Source organism: Aplidium turbinatum, chromosome 2 (assembly GCF_918807975.1).
Source record: "Aplidium turbinatum chromosome 2, kaAplTurb1.1, whole genome shotgun sequence".
Taxonomy (NCBI): domain Eukaryota; kingdom Metazoa; phylum Chordata; class Ascidiacea; order Aplousobranchia; family Polyclinidae; genus Aplidium; species Aplidium turbinatum.
Window position 1 is genome coordinate 42,144,201 of NC_137473.1, and position 22,327 is coordinate 42,166,527.

General features: G+C 38.5%; 1 protein-coding gene across 1 annotated transcript in view; it reads right to left on the reverse strand.

Annotated features, from left to right (window-relative positions):
* Nucleotides 1-11,387, reverse strand: part of LOC145764605 (uncharacterized) — a 37,317-nt gene extending 25,930 nt beyond the window's left edge. Inside the window, 17 exon segments of the mRNA XM_082576235.1 lie at nt 289-437; nt 1,563-1,745; nt 2,171-2,315; nt 2,527-2,609; nt 3,016-3,180; nt 3,372-3,507; nt 3,658-3,838; nt 4,211-4,346; nt 4,549-4,614; nt 4,730-4,865; nt 5,503-5,720; nt 6,195-6,346; nt 7,271-7,380; nt 7,833-7,990; nt 9,863-10,014; nt 10,886-10,995; nt 11,260-11,387. Of these exon segments, the coding sequence (XP_082432361.1) occupies nt 289-437; nt 1,563-1,745; nt 2,171-2,315; nt 2,527-2,609; nt 3,016-3,180; nt 3,372-3,507; nt 3,658-3,838; nt 4,211-4,346; nt 4,549-4,614; nt 4,730-4,865; nt 5,503-5,720; nt 6,195-6,346; nt 7,271-7,380; nt 7,833-7,990; nt 9,863-10,014; nt 10,886-10,995; nt 11,260-11,301 (2,322 nt within the window). The 5' untranslated portion in view covers nt 11,302-11,387.
* Nucleotides 11,388-22,327: the final 10,940 nt, after the last annotated feature.

Below are 22,327 nucleotides of genomic sequence, written 5' to 3' on the forward strand. Positions count from 1 at the left end.
TATTTTGTACAAAACGTATTTTTCTACATTTCCATGCATTCGGAACGTTTTGATGATCTTACTTCTTCTAAAAATGCGCATCGTGTTTACCCTCAAGATATCGGGGGGAAGCATAAACCTTTTGTTTCATTATTAATTGCACTTCTAGTAGCAATGTATGTAAATTTTGAAAAAATCTAAAAATTATCCAACTTAAGTATTCTTCAGTAAGTGGAGCGTGATATAGAACCAAGTAAACAAACACTGGAGTAACCCACTTGGAAAATTATTACTCATAGAAGAACCCACTTGGGAAATCTTTTGGAAGGTAACTCCATCGTTTGAGTAGCCAATCTGGTAGCTGGTGACATATTGATCATAGTTGGCTGGTCGACCCTGAGTGGTAATTCCAGTCACTGTGCGCTCAGGGACCAGGTGAACTTGAATCCAATCGCTTCCTCCGGGAGCAAAGTCGTCTGAAAATGAAATAATGTGCTTAAACTTATATATATCTGGCAAGAGTAGCCTAAAACGAATAGTATCGAACATATCATACTTTTTTTAAAGTTAATTTCAGGGTTGCATATTCGTGCTTAGCATTGAGCATCAATAGAATCAAGTTAGTTCAAGTTATAATGGTCTTGTTTGAAACGAACTGTTTAGTAAAGCGTAAGAACAATAAAAAAAATCACTCAAAATCAACCCTATAACTTACATGGGGAGTTGAAACACATTATTCCTCCTTGTGTGTTGTCATAGCAACAGTCTTGGGCCTCACATTCGGGTTTGGCCAACCCGACTGTCCCGCATTGGACGCGCGACTCAACCGCCACTATGCTGCAGTCTGACGATAGAAATTAGTCATTGTAAGTCATATCAAGCAACAGTTCCAATGCTTATTCTGAAAACATCGCTGGAATCGATGACACTGTCATCAGTGACATCACTTTGTTCAAAATCAATCACGCCCAAGAACTAGTGTAGAATAAAACAAGGGGGGATGAATGCACATCAGCTGTAAACAGCTTTAAAAACATAGTCTTGTATGGCCAATCTGAGATGTGTAAATCATTGAAAGCAAACAACTAAAACAAACAAAAACGATTGACTTGGCAGACAAAAAGTAATTTTGGAAAGATAGAAACAGCTCTCATGTTGTTTAGGCCTAACCAGCAATGGCAAGGATAAGACTTGGGCCAATTACTGTTCAACATAGAAGTACCATGCACAAAAAGTAGCCACAAACTTCTGGCTAATTTGAAAACAAAAGCGTTGCTGCACATGAAGTCGATACCGATCAAAATTCATACAGCAAGGAAATGCAAAAAAAAAAATTATAGAAAGTGTAAATTTGGAATCAGGCTTGAAAGTGTATGACGAGAACAACAGATCAACTATCCGCAGACCTGAAAGGCATTATCCCTTCAAACTGAGCAACAGTATTAAACATACCCCGATGAGGATTTTGTAAGTTTCGATAATATTTTTGTCGAGTTATAACCGATCATTGGTAAAAAGCATCCTCATGTCAAGAGAGGTCTACGTTCACTTTGCTTTAAATCTTTTTTTTTTGCGACCAAAACCCAATAAATAGTTGAAGTCACCTTGTTTAACCTGGGCGGGAACCCAAGCTCCCACAATATCACCTTCGGCTTGATTGTTCAACCTGGCCCGATATGGAGCATGGTTTTCGTTCCACTGAGAGTTGGCGGTGATTTCGGAATCCAAAATTCGGTGGTCTTCCATCCCGAGAGCCTGATCACAATCTAGACCATGTGACGTCATAAAAGTAAGTATTAAAAGCCGCAAATACAAGACCGCAACAAAAAGATTCCAATGGTTTTGAAAACTATTTTCTTTAAAAAGCTAGGTGTCATCAACATCAGGAGGAAACCTAGTAGCCTATAGTCACCAGAAGAAGGCAAGTCAATTTATTTATGAAATGCCTGGTGAACAGTTTCACTCTGTTTTTACTATTTTCTTTTTTAGCATGAACATTGAACATTCAACAGTTTCTTGTCACTTTTCGAGAGTAAATGTTTGCATTCCCCACACAAATCTTGATATTATGAATAATTGTTTTTATATGGAATTTATAGCCTACTTTGCTACTAAAGTTTCCTGTGTATCATTAAATCTTTGATTGCTCTAAAAATTTATCTCAAAGTAAAATTGGCAAAATCAAACCAACCGTGAGGCAGCATCTTGCAGATGTACGGTTTTAAGCCATCACATGCTACGTCGTCCCATTGGTACCCAGCATCCATCCATAACTGGACACAATCTCCTTCGCCGTTGTTATTGTTAGGCTCTCCTGGATACCAATTTGTAAAGGACTAGAAAAAATAAAAAATAAATAAATTGTCGAAACAAAAACAAGGACATTAAAAATCTATCTTTTTTTATGCCTGCATTCATTAATCAGTTATAACTTATGTAGGTTACGATATAATTGATTTGCTCTAATATGCTGCAGCTAAATCTTCAGAAAAGTAAGTCAAGCTGGTGTTTGATGGCTGTGATCCCACAATTAAGCAACAACCTCACCCAGGGAGAACTATCCGACCAGACAAACTTTCCCTCTCCCTCGTTGTCATGGGCACCTATCCACGAAGATCCAGACGCGTGACCTGCAATTGTGATTGGAATAAAAAATTACGTTTAAAGGAAAAAAACCAAAGATGGAGGTCTAAACTTACAGAATAGAGTAATCAACTAATCAATGATAAAAATGGTTAATATTATAACTATTGCCGTGTTTCTTTTGCCTACTAAAGTTTTGAATATGAACATGAATCACGTGTGCGGCTGTGCCTAAAGTAGATGGACGGTAGTCTCTTAAAACTCCTCTTCTTTAAATTTTTTTTAACTCAGAAATAACATACAAAGCGAAAACGGCAATTTGTAAACCATCATGAAGATAAGAATGAGAATCACACCCCAAACGGTCAATATCATTTCTGTATTACTGAGTGGGACGCGCCATTGTCACTATTGCCCATGATGATTAAAATCATGCTAGTCTAAACCTCTCACCCACTACAAAAGCATTTTCCTCGCCGGTAACGATGCTGACCAAGTCCCCTCCCTTACTCTGACAGTCTGACCTCCCAACAAACCAGGTGGATAACTTCTCATACTCAAAGTAGAAACAGTTTCCTGAGAAGAATAACCATCCAGGGTCGCAACCGGTGGCCGTTGCTGTGATAAAACAAAAATAACATAAGAATTTAACAAAAAAGGCTCGTTTATACAAATTTTTGTTGTCACAATTGCATAACAATTTATCGTCACAAGTTATATAACTCACAAAAGAATGTTTATGATGCAGTAAATGCAAACAACTCAAGCTTAATTGACGCTTACGAACACAAATCAATTACATAACTCACGCGCAACAGAGACAGAAGGTTTGACATCTTGTCCGGGTGGTATCTCACACATAAAAGCCTGTTTCTTAAAACAATCATCTACTTCCCAGCCTCCCCAGGACGATCCAGTATATATCTGCCCACAGTCCCACGCCCCCTGATTAGAAAAAGAAAAAAAAGTTAACAAAACACCAGCAAGTAAAAAATTAACATTTTTATATGATAGACTTTGAAACAAAACAAGTGAAGATGTTGCTAAACTCAACATTATCATTCATTAAAATTTATCTTCACCACTCTAACTCACAACTCGATCTCGAGGTTGGTTTTGTTGCCAGTAAGTATAGTCGCCGGATGTAGCTGACGAACCGTCTAACCAAACAAACGTTCCATCGTTTTCTGAGTCAGAGATTCCGATCCAAACGTCAGTTGATCCGCTATCCTCCAATGCTGGGAGCCGAGAGTTGATGTAAACTTGCTCTTCATATCTTATACAGGAAAAATTATGTTAAAACGACCTGAAAATATTCTTAGGTTGCATTTTCGAATTGATTGTTGATCTGGATATTCATTTTTATCCATGACCAACCGAAAAGGTTTGTTTTCTCCAGATGCGCCAGAGTGCTTGCTCCCATGCAGGAAAGTTGTGAGCACTCAGCATGCTAGCAGGCCACGTGGACGTGGACGCAAAGGTATCTTACCAACTTCACGATGAAAGTTTGTTTCTTTCAAACGAACCACGCTTTGCAGGGATCGAACAACAAACCACATTGTTTGTAGCAAGAAACACGCAATAACGTACGAGATGAAACACCAGACAACACTTTCTCAATGACACAAAATGGAAATAACCAACATACGTTTCAATCTGAACCAGGGTTGCTCCCATTGTTGCGCACAGATCCTTGGCTCCAACCCAAGTGGCCCACAATTCCTGGGATGTGGCTTCAAAGTAGCACCTGTTCTTATACAAATACCAGCCTGGAGCACAAGAACCTGGAAAGTTTTGTTCGTCAGAAATTTAGTTTTTTGCTTTTTATTGGTAAATTTAAGACTTCTTACACGAACCAATCTCGACGAGCATTGTGTCAATGCGATACTGAATTGGAATGCATTGTTTTCATAACAAAGTAAATTTGCACAAGTCTTTATCAAATACAAATCTTTTGATTTTGAATTAAAAAGATTGGTAACTCACCGGTGAAGCCAGTTTCACACATGTACGCGTGAGACTCCCCACACCTGTCGACTCCCCAGGGACCATCTGCAAGCGGAATGACATCATTAACCAGTAATGTCACCTTGTGAACAGATCGTAAAATCTAAAGTTGGTAGAAATTGATTTGGTTTTCAACAAACTTGGATTTTCACAAACTTACTTGAAGCAACGCTAGGATCAATTTCCACGCAATTGCTTGCTGTAGCGTCCAGAGAAGGTTGTCCGGTCCCCCAATTGCTGTACCCGGGGTAAGTGTCCACTCCGTTACTCCAGTACAACGAGTTTGATGGATTGTTCTACAACATGAGAATGACCGCTAGGTTTAAAAAATTTGGAACAAAGATTAGCTTGAAACCAAGTTTCGTTGGACGAAATCAAATCTAGAATGAATTGAAAAAATTACATGAAAAGTTGGATTTATAAACGTTGATCTGACAAATGCACATATTATATTTTTTAAATCAAATATAGTTATTACTATCTGAATCCTTAACAGCCTGTTTCACCTACACGGATCATCGGAAGGTTCTTATTTAAATAGAATATTATTCTATATTCTATTTAATATTATTCTATTTGAATAAGAACCTTCTGATGGTCCGTGTAGGTGAAACAGGCTGTTAAGCATTCAGATAGTAATAACTATATTTGATTTAGTTCGCTCTGCTTTGCTTTTTTGCTTAGCATTGAGCACTTTTTGTAGTATTAATAGTTTTCATTGTTTTATTATATTTTTATATTATTTTAATTACCTAAAACTAAATTATACTTTGTGGCCATTTTGAGGATGTTGGACTGTACAGGAAGCATCATTCAGGTATTGTTCTTACAAATAGCACTACTCGTGCTCCTTGTAGCCTGCTGACAGTTGTCTTGAACCTACGACGTCTTAGCTTACGACCTGTGGATCCGATAGCTTACGATCCTACTCACCACGCTTGACAATCCAATCCACATGTGCTGGTCCCATTCGTTGACCTCATTGGAAACGTAATATTGCTCATTGTCGCTCGTTACAGCGACTAGATTAGCTCCTAAAGCGGAGCATGACGCCTCTGCAGAAGACCATGGAACTTTGTCTCCATAAACCTTATAGCACCGATTGTTATATTCTTCCCAACCGTCGGATTCTTGGCAGCTAGGATAAGGTTCTAAAAGAAAAGTTAAAGAGCTGAAAACAACCGGTACTTATGCAGTTTAATCATGAAATTATGTTTTAAATAAAAAAATAAAATGCAACTTTTTGATGTTGTGATACAAATACCCGCAATATCGTACGATACTAAATTTGCTCCAGTTTTGTAAAACATTAGGTTTTTATTCGTTTTCGCGACAGTTTATATGCTGTCAATAGTTCTTACATTCAGCTCTTTATATCAGATTGCTAATTCTTGTAACCTTTCAAAGCTATTACAAATGCAAGAGTTAATTATAACTAATAATCATAAAGATCGTCTTAATTGTGTATGTTGTGGTGTTGCCGTAAAGGTCAATTTTAACCAATTGAAACTGTCACTATGCTTAATAGCGGAAGATAAATTGAGAGGACAAAAGCTTTTTCACAGTTCGACAGTATTCTACTGTTGGCTAACTTCCTTCTTTAATGTTCAAAATGACCCACTCACCTAAGTTGGCGTCTCTCTCGCAAATGAATGGATGACGCAATGAACATGGAATATCATTCCATGCTCCATTCTGGTTTTGCAATATTTCCACGCAGTCTTCTTGGCCTCCTACCCCCTGGTCCCAATTGTCTGGTTGACCCTGGCCCCAAATCCTGAAAATTTGCATTGTAATGTAGAAGTAGGTACCGAAGCTTGAATCAAGAAGTTTAATTTTAGGTGAAAATTTACCGCTGCAACCGGACAACTTTGCTGCTAACAAAATAGCTTCCGACTGTAAACCAATTAGATTCTTTGACTGATATATTAAATATATTGAAAAAATGCCACAGTAACCGCAAACCATTTGCGGAAAAGTTGGCACACTCACACATTGGAACAATAAATGGCCAGCAGTAAGGTTAAGGTCCCCAGGATGGTAAGGGTAAGAGTCAAACGCTAATTTGAGAAATGTGTACAACAATTGGATCAGTCATAATGAATATTATTACTATTGATCTAATAGTCGCAACAACATGTACGTATCTGAGGGCTACACTACCACTAATATTGGAAAGTTGGGCTTGCTTAGATTCAAAATATAACAAGCAACTTTTAACTGGCAACAAAGTTTGAAGTGAAACAAGGGGAAAATCTAAACTATTTTTAAAAAAGTATCAGGGAATATAAAAGTTTGACGTCGTTGAATTGTCTCGTAGTCTGAATGGATTTTTTGTTTTGTTTGATAATAATTCAATTTAGGTTACTCAAAAACTTATTGACTACTGTGGATGTCGGAATTCGGATCGTCGGATCTCCTTTGCTTACGCATATAGCCTAGGTATTTTTCTGTACTGTAGAAGCAATAAAACAAAGAAAGCAAAAATTTTTAATTAAGCCTCATTATATCGAGCCATTTTGAACACTAGGTCAAAAGTTTTACCAAAAAGACAAAATAAAATTGCGTTGTCGTGTGATATGTTAAACTTTTTTACGTTTACAAATTACAAGGCAGTTTTACAATGTTTTTTTTTTGTAATTTGCCATGATACCTAGTGAACAGAACAACAAGAAACTTAATATGCTAATGTTTAGCTTACACAAAATCAGCTAATGACCCGTCGACCCACTCCCACTGATTCTCCGCGTTGAGGTCGTGCAAGCCGATGTACAGCGCTTGGTCGGCCGATAACTGGTTGTAAAGGAATGTCTGGAAAACAAATAAGATACAAAATAAAAGAAAGCATTAAAAAAAAACTGTCGTCGTATCCAGGCTTACACCCGGTGGTTGAAGATTTAGATTAAGTGAACGGGAAGGCAAGGAAGCCAATCTTCGTGTCCACCTTCAGGCATGCCTTTGAGTGTCCTGCCACAGACACAGCCGCATGCTCGAGCGGTGTCGAACCGGCGCCCTTTCGATTGCCGTTCCAGGGTTCTCACCACTCGGCTATGCAAACTAAAAAAAACTGTGTAAAACGTTAACTGTGCTAGACCGTATTGCTTCGATTGATCACTTCTATTTCTATGAAGAAAGCATCGATGATTGATCATCGATGGCATAGAACTGAAAATGTAATATCGGATAAATCCCTATAGGTTTTCTCTCGCTCTTCTTTGTTGTGAATTGGAAACGCTTGATATTGATAAAACGAAGGAACTCACGTTCTCTGGTTCGGTTTCTATAACAACCAGACTTCCCCTCATAGTTTCGCACTTGGATTGTGCCTCGTGCCACGACAGGGAGATGGAAGAGACCGTAGAAAAGAAATAACACTTTCCGTTGTTTTCGATCCAATCGCTGGGGCAGGAAGAGCTTGACGCTAAAAACAATAAAAGGGGTAAAAGTATTATGACCCCAAAACACATAGTGCATTGAAACTAGTCACTAGCATGCAGAGTGGTTGTGAAGTCTCACGTTAACAATTCACAATTTTCAGAGCTTTTTGTGGCATTCAAAAATTGATCATTTTAAAATTATGGTTCGTATACTGTCAGCTAATATAGCTTGAATTTTTTTTACATACGCGCTTAAAATGTGTAAGGGTGGTAGCCTACTCTCTTAGCACCCTTATATTTTCAATTTTCTATCACAGTTGTCGTGTTATGTAATTAATTTTTTTCCGTTTTTTGTTGGTGCTTTTCACAAGAAAGAAATACAATTAACATTAGACCTATTTTGAAAGTCATTGGCTTGGCCCGACTGTGAAACAATCTAAGGGTTGCCAGTTGCTGAAGTGAGAACGTATTTGATTCATTCAAACACAAGCCTAGTGGCGATGTGCAGGTTTAGCGTTTCTTTTGTACTATTTATTGACTTCATTACAAGTTTAATTAAAAACAGGACGCCCCAGTGTTTACTATTTGTAAAACGATAGGATTGCTCAACAGCATGTTATAACCGATGTCGTCTCTTGGGGCAATTTGTAGTTGAGAAAAATAAATTCCACCTACGGAATAAATGAAAAACGCTCAAGCAATGATTAACCAAGCGGACACTAAGCGACACGATCAGAGTTTCTATTTACAAACGAATTAAAATAACAGAATAAAAATAACAATCAGTAGCGGGGAGACGGTGGAGTCACTGCGCTTGTATTGTTTGCTGATCGTTGCATAACAATCCTGTTCGCGTCAGAAGCCGACCATGTTGGTAGGTATTGAAATTTTGTTAAATCTACAATCAACATACAGGCTTGAGACTTGCATAAACAGAAGGTGGCCTGTTAGATGAAGCACTCCATTGGAATCTAATCAACCTCGGTCACTTTTTCTCTAGTTGCATAGAACATCGGCTTGAGCGCTGGTAAACTTTTGACTATTTTAGCTTTTCACAACTTTTGCTCCAAATGTACACACGGTTATAACAGGGTAATGCAGTGTTTCTCAACCTTTTTCGGCCCAACGTCCCCTTCATGAACTGGCAAAATTTTACCGCCCCCAGGCCCCCAATAAAAACGATTAATTACGAAAAGCGAATACAAAAGAATAAATACTATTAATACTACAAAAAGTTCTCAATGCCAGGCAAAAAGCCAAGCAGAGCGATGCAATTACATCAAATATAGGCTAGTTAGGCTACCAGTCTCTAAAAACCTTCTTACAGCCTGTTTTACCCTAAAAGGGGGATCATCAGAAGGTCCTTATTCAAATTCTATTTCAATAGAATTCTATTTCTATTAGAATAAGGACCTTTTGATGATCCCCCTTTTAGGGTGAAACAGGCTGTTAGGGTTTTAGAGACTAGTAACTATATGTGATGAAAAGCAAATATATATTTGCGAGCACGAAAACAGTAGGCTATAGGCCTACTGGTAGTCAGTGTGAACCTTGAGCTTGGTGAGAAAGTGCTAGTTTCTTCACATCCAGTGTAAAGCCAGTGAGAAACATTCGAAAATCATCTCTTATGGGTATGTCAAGTAGGTTTCGCTGTTTGGTATGTAGCAAAACAACACAGCTGAATCCCTTTTCCACCAGGTATGAGGTAGGAAATGCTGCCACGAAGATACGAGCTCTTTGACGAAATCGTTACGCTGGGCGGTAGATGGGTTAAACCAGAATGCCCCCTAATAATCAAAACCCCCCCTTAAGCCGAGTAATCATACCGCCCCCTGAAAAATCAAAACGCCCCCCGGGGGGCGGTACCACCCCCGTTGAGAACCACTGAGGTAATGTAATCAATCAAATATACTCACGAGCGTCTCGCTTTTTCTCGCAAATGAATGGCGCAAGCATCGAACAGGGAACGTCATTCCAAGCTCCATTTTGGTTTTCTAAGATGTCCACACAATCTTCTTGTCCATCGAGCCCCTCTGGCCAATTGTCAGGCTGATTCTTACCCCAAATGCTAAAAAAAGGTTTTTCTTTTGTTAATTTAAAAAATTTTGAAAAGTATTTCAGACTATGGCCTAGCAGTGAAGCATCAACGCGGGACGCAAAATAAAAGATTAGGCCTAATTCGACACCCAGCTTAAACGGGAAGGTGTTTTGTATTATCTCCGATGATTAAATCTTGTCACAAAACAATACTAAGCAGAAAGGAGAAACTATCTGCTTTGTAAAGCAGTGAGAAGCAACGCATTTTGTGATGGATACAGCGCTATGTAAAAACAAGCATTATTATTATTAGGCCTACTATTAATTTCAAAAAATATCAGCTTTGAGGAAATAGATGGATTCAGTGCAACACTTAATTGCAGTTTACCTTAAGGGTTTGATGCACCAACAAAGGACCTGTTAATCGACCGATTAAGCTAATAGTCTGATTAATTATTCAAAAATACGCTTGTGCAAAGTTAATCTGTAGATCAGCAAGCGGCGCTTCTAATCAGCAGATTACGGCTGGTACGTCAAAACAAAAAATATTCTACAAATTAATTGTCCTAATCGGTTGATTTGCTAATCCGTAAATAATCTACTATAGATGCAGCCAATCCTAAACGTGCAAGCCTCATTTCCTTCTTGTTTGCCCAATATGATGCACGTTGAAATATATTTGGTTTGGTAAAATAAACGCATAAAAACATTCATTTTTGTTAATATTGTCCAGTAGCGGATCGAATGAAAAGCTGGTCAAGTGCCAGTTTGACAAAATTATAATCAGCTTATTTTTTATTCTAAATATGTCGCTTCGGTAGCACACTCCTTCATTTAGGCTACATGTATTAGTATTGTGTAAGCCTGTGTAGTAGATGTCCTAATCCAAAAGGTTAACTTACATGTACGTCGCTGGTGTCCCGTCGACCCATTGCCACTGATTCTCCACATTTAGGTCGTGCAGGCCGATAAACAGCGCCTGGTTCGGCGATAGTTGACTTTTCAAAAACATCTAATAGTGAAGACACACATGTCAGGTCAGTTAAGACCATCGTTCGTTCATGCAAGTAGTAGCATTTGAAAATCATGGCTCCAGCCTCCAGGAAGGACTAAGCAACTTATATAACGCAACTTTTTATTGTCTGATAGTTGCACTCATAAAAGCAAGCTATTGAGTTTTGATTTGGCATTTTATAAGGGCTTATATTTTCATGAAAAATTTAAGATACTTTTGCGCAGCAGTGCACATCACTTACAAATTTAGGCACAAGCTTACATTTTCTGCTTCGGTTTCTATGACGACGAGGTTAGCATCCATGGATTCGCAGTTTTTCCTTGCGTCATGCCAAGATAAGCTTAGGCCCGATGAGGTTGAGAAATAATAACACTGGCCATCGTTTTCAATCCACCCGCTGGGGCAGGCCCCCCAGGTAGCTGTGGATAAATAAAAAGTTTTTTTTTAAATACCAAGAATAAAAATTGCTAGGTTCTTTTTCAGAACATTACATGAGCTAGCCTACATTAGAATAAAAATATTTCTTGATTGTATGTTTATTATTTCAAAACATAAGAAACTGGAAGCTTAACATTCTCAATATCAGGCGTTTAAGTTCTTTTTAAGAAATGACATTATAAACATTTTGTCTATTAGCAGAAGCCTGCTCTATTTTTGTAACAGTTAGTTTTCGGTTTGTTGCCAAACTTAATATAAAGTTGAAGATATGGTTTGTTATACAGAAGCATGTCATGATAGATTCTGTGCTCAGCTGAGTCTTTAAAATGTTGAGAGTAATAATTAATATAATTCTCTATACATAAGTTAGGTTGCATCACAGAGCTTCTCTTACCTGTTGAAAGCAGCAGGAAAATAGCAAATTGAAAAATGTTTGACATTTTAATGTCAGTGAGAAAAACTAAATGTCATCTATCGATTTGTGCAAAATGATTTTGTGTTTATTACGCTGTAAATAAATTTGCTATATTCGAAAATAAGCCCTTTCATTTCAAGAGAACAGGAAGTTTTAATATTCCTTTTTTAATTAACTGTGCTCTGATTGAAAAAATTTGTTTTTCTGGAAGTAAAACGCTTCGCTAATACCGCATGTGACAATGAATAAAACTAACTTATGTTGGTTCTTCGATATGGTCAATATATTGAATATTGTCATGAGCTCGTCTTTGTAAAAAGAACTCTGTGATTCTTGTATTAGTTGTTTTCAGATAGCAAAATTACTGCATATTTATTAAATAAGTTGAAAACAATTTATAATACTCTATCCCAGTAAAGATAACAATAAATACTTCAAATAGTAGTTATAGTATATGCATCAAAATAAAATCATTTTGATGTGGGCCTAATAAGTTTTACAAACAAGGTGTCTTTAAAGCGTTACTTCATTTATTTGTGAAATGTCAAGACCTTTCTCTGAGCAATGTAGTTGCAAAGATATTATATTTTTTTAGTTTTGCGAATACAATATTTAAACAAGTTGTCTTCAATTTATATCGATTCCTACTCGACAAATTGAGCTGGTCGCGCAACCTCTGTTCTGTTCTATTGCAGTTGATGTTCTACGCTTGGGAGCTGAAGCGACAAGCATTAAGAGCAACAAATCATTAACTACAATGATAGCGCTTGGCACGAAACAACTCTGTTTGCTGACAAATTACAACAAATCAAAAACATCAAATAGAAAGCACACAAAGCATATGGGCTGCTTAACGCAGTATTTACTCAGCTTATTGTTGGGCCACAATTGACGAGAACCTTAATCGCCTCATTACGCGACAGGATTTTACATACGTGTGAGATTTTGAAAAATGGATTAAAGCAGGAGTTCCATTTAATTTTTTATTGTTCGGTATCATTGAAACAAGCTTAGCCCTTTATAAAAATTAAAAAAAAAAAAAAACTGCAATTACCATCGCAGGAAATGGGGATTCATAAAACGGAGTCAAACCCAGTCCTTTCAGCACATACCAGGTTCTTCTTTCTCGGTGATCTTGGCTATGTAAATAACCATATCATCATAATGTTAATAGCCAACCCACGTGAACACATCGCTTGCCAGAGCAATTCCCATATTCAAATACAATTCCGCAATGCATTCCCAAAAGTTCCTATATTATGATGAACCGATCAGACTCCTAGCGTCACAGAAAAATTAGCACTCAATGGAAATCCTTGTCTTGGTTATAAAGGCTTTGGATCACTCGCTTTTAAATCAGCATGGACAGTAGCGTTGACAGGACTTTTGGACTCGAGCCCGGGATAATCTGAAGGGCCAGGAACTTTGGAACCCAAAGATATCATTCGTATCGTACCCAAAATATCTTCTCAACGGTCCTGAGCAGGGGACATTGCTCCATGCTCTTTGTACGGATACAGCTATGTGTCATTTGCAATCTATTCTTATTTAAATATTTTGTCAGATAAGCTTAGTAGGCTCTTTTTGGAAGGCTCTTTTTAGTAGGCTCTTTTTAGCGCTCTTTTTGGAAACGCCAAGATTTTAATTTTGTTACAATATTTTACGAATCAATATTTGTTTAAAATAGGCTATAGCCCAATTGCAGGAAATAAAATCGAAGGTTTTTCAAAGATATAAAATCTTCGCAAAACTGGTGCCTGGTGAACAACCTCATTTAATCTTGACTAATTTGGAAACAATTTAAGTGAAAACTTCTAGATTTATTAAGTGTTTCCCGAATCCTAACATTTTTTGCAGTCACGTGGCCTACTCTTTCTTGGGGATAGAAGTCTCCGAACACTTAAATTTTTTAGAATGACCATGGATAAAATTTTTGCAAAATTACGTCTAAATAAATGAATCTCAATATTTAAATATGATTAGGCTCATCATCAGTCGTTATCTCCGCCTGCGGCAGATTGCGCATCAACATGGCTAATTTGCTTCCAAGAGTGGCGATTTTGAGCCAACTCGCCCAGTGTCGTCAAGTGGAGTCCGGTCCATGATTGAATGTTGTCTTGCCATCGTTTTGGTTGTCTGCCACGTTTTCTTTTTCCTTCTACTTTGCCTTCGGTGCAAACTTTGCTGATTCCGAATTGTGCACTAGCACTAGCACTGTAGTGTAAAGGCATAATACATGTTATGCCCTGAGACGCCACGCAATGGTAATTACGCAGCACTGTGCGCGTACCTGCCGTTGGGCGACGCAAGGACTGCTACGTGAGCGATGACTGAGGTTTTTGTGGTCATTCGAGACTAACGACATTCTAGAGTTTTCAAGCTAGAGGAAGGTTGTGAGATTTCCTCTAGTAAGCATAGCCGATTTTTTGGTTGCGAGTTGCCCAGAGAAGCAAGTGTTTTGCGCGGTGCAAAACAAGAAGGAAAGTGCAGTCTGAAATACAAACTTGAGCTTTCAATTTTAAATCAACTCAACCAAACTGGAGACAGACGACCCAGAAAACAAGAAGGAGACGCCGTCTCTAAAAAGAAAACGAATGCATTCCGAAGAGGAGTACCAAACGGAATACAACCCAGACGAAAATGGCAACAATACTACTACAGTCATATTGAAATTGAACCAGCCGGGAGAGCAAAAAAAAACATTAAAAATGTACTCGCCGATACTGATCGACCGATGTCTGCAATATCTAATAGGCGAATACAAATCCTGCTCAGCAAGACAAGATGGAGGACTTCAGATAAATGCAAACCCAAGCCAGATAGAGGTTATCCTCAAAACCAAGACACTGACGGATGGAAACACCATCAACATTCCGATCACCGCCTACGCCAAAAGACCACCTGGAGCAAGTGGAGTAATATATAATGTTCCTCTCGGCATGGAGGATGGAGATATTCTTGCGGCGCTGAAGGATGCGAACATAAGGTCGGTTAAAAGGTTTAATAAAAGAAATTCTGACTCGTCTGAACTAATTGCATCTACCACTGTATTATTAATAGGGGTGGGCAAATAAAGGCATTTTGATAATAGTATTCCCAGGACCCAATTTTTTTATGGCCATTTTTCTCTCTGAATAAGAATCCGATGAGTTCTTTTGTCTATGACGTCATTTTAGGTTGGTTCAGCGGCCATTTTTAAAATGGCCGCTGAAAAATTGATATTTTCTATCAATCAGATGAAGATTTGATCATATGGGTCATGTAATATGTCTAAATATAGGTTGTTTGGGGCGTAGATTCTAAAAATTAACTCAGTTTTGCGATTCACTGCATTGCTGTGGCGATATCATCTGAAAGTACGAAAAAAACGCTTTTTACATGAAAAATTAAAATTTTTTAGTGTGTTTCACCATCTAACAGAAAATAATCATACGAATATCTCATTGACAATCATTCTCGCATAATTACACATGCCAGTTCACATAATTCTGCTCAAAAGAGAGTCCACAGTCGTCGTAATGTTGGATACTGGCTTTAGTACATTTTTAATGGAGGACTTCAGTTCTGCTGCACCAAATTTTTCAACCCGGTATCGTCCGTCAGCCGCCTTAACTCGTCTCATTTGTCGAATTTCGGGTGCTATAGTTAGTCGAAGATGGCTAACTTCGGCTAAAAGTTGTTTTCCACTCAAACATTCCAATAAATCAAGCGATGTACTTGGAACTGGACCGCCATGCAACTTGCACAAGTCGATCTGACGTAAGGTCTTCTGTGTCTTCTTGTTCTTTAGATCTGCTTTTTTAATCAGTGAAAGTTTTTTTGTTGCCTCGACAGTAGCCAGAAAGTCCGATTCCAGTTTTTTCACGCTGTTAACTTCTTCTGAGCATCTTGCCCATTTCCAGCGTGCTTTCTTTTCCAATACAGATTTTTGTTCAAAGCTGGAGTCCACCAGTAAGCCATTTGTGAAAACCACATTTTTCCGCGAGTGTGTAGTAACAGACGTACTCCCACCTGTAACTCTTATACGATTGTCAAATTTTGCAAACTGTGACTCGCAGCCCAAATTTGTCAGTGGTGCCTGCTTCAGTGCTTCTCTATTTACGCCCACGTTTACATCTTGCCACAGGAGTTCGACTGCCGAAAGTTGCCTCTCCACAGAATCAATAACTTCCCCCATCACTGCAGCTTCCAACTTATCCAGACCACTTGGTTCGCCTTCTCGCTTGGCCTCCATCACTTCTTTCATCACATTCAATTTTTGATAAAAAAAAAACCCTTCACTCCATTCCAATTTCTGTCGTCATGCCGCACCTTGTTGTCAGTCTCATCAATGCCCAAAAATTGCATCAGAGGGAATATGATTACATTTCCCATTTTGGTGTAGATTTCTGAGCATCGAGTGAACCATTTATTCTGAACGTATGCGGCAACTGCAAGCACCAACTTATTGCTGTTGATGTCTACCACTTGGTTAAAGAACGCATCTATGTGCACACGATGTTGTAAATACAACCGCGCTAAATCTGCGATACGCCCAAATCGGTTAGATACAAATCCTCTGAATCCTCGGTGATCAATTTTATTATCTTCCATCCACTGTGTATAGTCATTGTAAAGTGAAACACTGTGAGACGCATGACTTGGCGAAAACAACTTAGCGAGTGCTATGAGTCCTAAGGTATGAACTGATGTGCCATGGGAGCCGAAGACTTTCTCACCAACAGTTAGTGGTAAGAGATTTTGCAATCCAATTTTCTGCTCAGCATTTTTGTACACTTTATCTATGCCGTGGTCAACACACAGTATTATGTGAGCACAACATTTTAATCGCTTGTTGGTGTCTATGTCCAGTTTGTCCAGTAAAACATTACAATCAGCCGCGCGGTCAGACATCCAAAAGTCAATTTGACTCTTGATATCCTCCACAGTGCAGTTCGCGAGGACAGCTAAGGTTTTCAATTTGAAACTGTGCGCTTTCGCTCCGTCTTCACCGGAATGACTCAAATTTTCCACGTAACCAGTAGTAAATGACCTTTTATCACCAGCATTTCCAACGATTGTAATGTGATCTGTTTTAACATCGTAATGACGGTGACCGGCAGCTTTCTGTGTGTCATCGAGGCCTGTAGTGATAACTTTATCATCTTTATGCAGCAGCTGTCGCGCGACGCACTCGAGATTCAAATACTATGCGTCTTCCAGATAACGCGATATCGTACGTCTACTTGGGAGTACGTAAGTCAGATCACGTACTGTTTGATCAGGTTCATCACCATTATCGTCATCGCTATTCATTCCATCATCATATTTGTTCCCGGCATTGCAGTTTTCCTCGTTCTCGGTTCGCCATTGTTGACCAAATATCATATTAGCTACGTTGACGATTAGTTTGCATATTTCATTGGGCGATGCGGCCGTTTCTGAGAAACACTGGACCAAGCAACGTATGACTGTCTCATTGAAAGATTTTCGGCCAGTCCTCACCTTCACTGACGGGAACTTTATTTCTTCTGATGTTACGGTTTGTTTCTCAGCTGACTCTTTTGACAAACGAAGCTTTCTGTTGGGAAATGTTATTTGGGATGTCGATGGTTCAAAAGCCTCGTAGCTGACATCCTTGTTTGTGTCGACTGCACAATTCATTGCTTCTATGCTCTCTAGATTATCCAGTTCTCGCTGTTCTCTCTTCCTTTCCTCAATCGCAAGATGCTTCCTTTTCAGCGAAATTTCTCTATTTTCCTTCCTCTTTTTTGATCTAAGCCAATCTTTTGGCACAGTATTACTACACACAGCTCTGTATGGGCCAAAACAGTTATCTTCATAGAACTTCTGATCTTCTGCTGTCATTTTTACTTGATATTTATTTTCTAACTTTTTCTGGTAGTCTATGTTTCTGCAGCGGATGTCATATCCATAATTAGTAAGCCTGTCATTGAATTCAGATGCTTTTTTGAACCAAGCATCACTTTTAGGTTTGCTTGTACATTTCTCGGCCTTTCGCAACTCATTGAATTTTTCATAATCTTCCTTAATTTTGGCAGCAACAAATTTTTTCTTCATAGGATACACATTTTTTGTATGTATCCAATCACATCTCATTTCTCTAGCTACAACTTTACTCACTTCAGTCCTGCTTAAGGCTTGCTTCCCCTTCTGTCGTTTGCATAGCTGTAGCATTCGTCCAATTACAACAGTCCCATTAGCTAGTTTTCCTGTGGGTTTATATTCCTGTATTTCAGTGTAGTTGAATCCAAAAAGTTCTTTCCTGCTTTCACTTCTTACTCGTCGTTCAGTTTTCATAGTTGATTAACTATATTGCATTACTTAGTGCAACAACTAATCAACCTGGATGTAGACAAAGGAGCCTAAGGTCAGTAAATATGCATATAACAAGAAGCTCAAAAGATCATTGGCGTAATAAATACACAAATAATAACCTAAAAATGATCTTTTCTGCAGAAAAATACAAGAAGGTGTCATACCAGGTACCTAAAAGTGCTTTTATTGTAATCTTTGACCCTCAAAACATATGTTTAGACATATTGCACAGGTATATTCGTCTCACTCGTATGTCCTGAGAGCAAAATAGCCATTTTTGGCCGCCATTTTGAAAATTGCCACTGAACCAACCTATTATGACGTCATAGATCAAAAAAATCAACGGATTCATATTTACCAGCCCAAATGGCATTAGAAAAAATGGGTCCTGAAAAATCGACCTGGATTTGCCCACCCCTATTATTAATCTTCAATAGCAAATCACTACCAGACTCAATAAAAATAGGTTACCAACGTTTTAGAGTCTCGCAATACATTCCAAAACCCTTAAGATGTTACAACTGCAATCGATTTGGACACATAGCAAAATTGTGCAGATCTAAAACCAAATGTCTCCGATGCGGTGAACAACACAGGCATGATGAATGCCCAAGTATAGCAGTAAAATGCTCAAATTGTGGTGGAAATCACGTCGCTATTTCTAAAAACTGCCCCAAGTACTTGAAAGAAAAAGCCATTCAGAAAATGAAAACCACTAAGAACCTAACATACGCTGAAGCCTGCAAGCAGCAAAGAGCTGTAAATACAGAAATGCCAAGTTATGATCTGGACTTCCCTCCTCTTGTAGCAAGCACAACTCAAACAAACCAATTGAATAAAAATCTATCCTCTAACCAAACTAATGACGGTATAAATATAACTCCAGTCACAATGGAAAAACCCGGACCCTCTAAACCAACCAATGTAGGAGACGAGGGCGGCCACTTTATAAATAACCCAATCTTATTTCTTGCCTTTTTAGCAGAAGTGATTACCAAGACAACGTACGCTCAAAGCCAAAATAAAGAAATTGACATTTTTCAAATTATCGCCGATGCAGCAGGTTCTAGAATGGGATTTCTAACAAACTCGGACATGTTAAAATCAGTAATAATTTAATGTTCCTCACAGTGTGGCAGTGGAACTGTCGGTCAATTTATAGGAAAATCCCGGAATTGAATCAACTAATAGCAAGCTCACAAACCCCACCGGATATCATTTGCTTACAAGAAACACACCTAACTCCTAAATACTCCCCTAATATTATTGGATATCATCTCTACAGAAAAGACAGACCTGCTTACTTGGGAAAAGGAGGTGGTGTCGGAATCTGCATTAAAAGAAATATCTCCTTTACAGAGCTACCCATCCCGGATGCAGACCCACGGCTGGAAATTATTGCAATTAAAATCGAACACCTAACTGTATGCAGTATATATAACCCACCCACCAACGCATTTGCAGGTGACCAAATAAACTGTATTTTCAATAACCATAATAAATTATTAATTTGCGGTGATTTCAATGCCCACCATGTCATGTGGGGGTGCAACAACAATAATAATAGAGGGTATGCTCTACTTGAACAAATTGAAAATCATGATGCAGTAATCCTCAACACCACTGTTCCCACCCATATGTCTTTAAATAAGCCGGAAACCCGATGGAACACTCTAGACCTCACTATTGTTTCTACTTCCCTTGGGCACAAATGCATCACCGATGTCACCAATGAATTTGTGGGTAGTGACCACTGCATAGTCGCTACTACAGTCAATGTTTCTTCCCCAGATAATGCAGAGTTTGTACCATCATGGGCATTCCAAAGAGCTGATTGGGCAAAGTATTCCAAATTATGCCAAGAAAATCTAAATTCTTCTGTTGTCTCAAATGATATAAATACATTTAACCAAAACCTCTCCGAAACTATCCAACTCTGCGCGTCTATAGCAATTCCTAAAACCAAACCATTCAAATTAAATGGCGTTCCATGGTGGAATGACGATTGTAAACGAGCAGTAAGGAACAAAAAAATAGCACTACAACGTCTTCATCGTACCAGACACCCAACAGACATCCAAGCCTTTAAACGCCTCCGAGCAATTGCCAGAAAAACCATCATCCAAGCAAAAAAAGAAAGCTGGAACAATTTCTGCTGTTCCCTCGATAGTAAAACAAAGCTTGACAAAGCGTGGAAAATTATTAAAAAATTTTCAGGCATAAAGGAAACCAAAAGAATTCCCACTCTTGCCACTAAAGCAGAAAGTGATACCAACAAAGCCAACATCCTTGCAGATCAATTTCTCTCAGTTAGCAGCTCAACCAACTATTCAAAAACATTCCGTGAAAATTCCAGTCTTTCAATTTCGAACAATCTACAATCAAAACTGGCAACCCATTTCTACAATAAATCTTACAATTCACCCCTGCAAATGAACGAGTTGAAGACAGTCCTAAAAGGTAATAAAAACACTGCCGCAGGAGCGGACGGCATTTATTATCAAATGTTATGTCATCTACCCCCTTGCAGTTTGAATATCCTCCTCGACTTCTTTAACTACGTCTGGTCAACAGGTACACTGCCACTCAAATGGAAACATTCAATCATCATCCCAATTCATAAGCCAAACAAACCAACGGGTATACCCTCCTCCTACAGACCAATTTCTTTAACCAGCACCCTTTGCAAAACTATGGAGAAAATAGTAACTAATCGCCTCAGATGGTATCTAGAACAAAACAATCTACTTCATCTTCAACAGTCTGGATTCAGAAAAAGACGTCGAACGACAGATCATATTATCAGACTCCACGACACCATCCAAAAATCCTTATCTTGCGGTGAATCAGTACAAACAGTATTTCTAGACCTTGAGAAAGCTTATGATATGGTCTATCACGACGCAGTCCTCCTAAAACTATATGACTTAGGGATTAAAGGAGCCATGCTATCTTGGATCAAATCTTTCCTGTCAAATCGTACTTTTCAAGTCAAGGTTGTCAAAGCTTTATCTACCACAAGAAAACTAGAAAACGGAATTCCTCAAGGCAGCGTTATTAGTCCATTACTATTCAACGTAGCGATCAACGATTTACCAAACTTAATTACCTCTTCTACAGCACTTTTTGCAGATGACTTCTGTTTTTGGAAAACAGGTGAAGACATCTCATCTCTGTCTAATATAATCAAATCTGACTTTTCAAAAACCAAAGACTGGTGTGATAAATGGGGCTTCAAGATCTCCGCAAACAAATCAGCGGTTGTGCTCTTTACAAACAAACGTAAATATGATCCGTGTACACTCGAAATAAAAAAATCGTTAATCCCCATCAAAAAAGACTACAAATACCTTGGAATCACATTTCAGTCAAATGGAAAGTATAGCATCCATGCTAAACATGTTGCAGAAAAATCCAAATCAAGACTAAATGTTCTTCGTGTACTGAAGGGCACAAACTGGGGAGCAGGAAAATCAGCACTGCTTCGCATCTACAAAGCCATAATACGATCGATTATTGAATATGGTATGGAAGCATATTTTGCCACAAACAAAACCACACTCCAACCAATTCTGACATTACAAAATGAAGCTCTAAGAATATGCTCCAGAGCAATGAAAAGTACCCCAATTTCAAACCTACAACACTACTGCAATGAATTACCCTTGTCACTTAGATACGAGCAACTTTGTCTAAACTACAAAGCCCACATTCTGACATTTTTACGCCACCCAGCACATGACATCCTCGAGGAAAGTTTGCCAAGAAATTTGATCAACACAAGTAACTACCAACCATTCCATTCCCTCACCGAGACAATAGACACGAATATTACCGTAAACCTCATCCAAGAACCATCTATCCCACCCTGGGAAGTCTATATACCCACAACTGACTACACCCTTGTAACTGAAACCTCCCAGCTTGACCATCCAAATGCCATCTCTGGAATAGTCGCTGAGCACCTCACAAAAAATTACTCAGAATTTCTCAACATATATACAGACGGATCCAAGACCAACACGAAAACCGGATCTTCCTTTTTTGTAAACCGCCATGGAATAAAACGCTGTTTCACAATTAATAGATCCCCATCTGTGTTCAGTGCCGAACTGTTTGCAATAAAGGCTGCACTTATATGGATAAAAGAGACCAAAC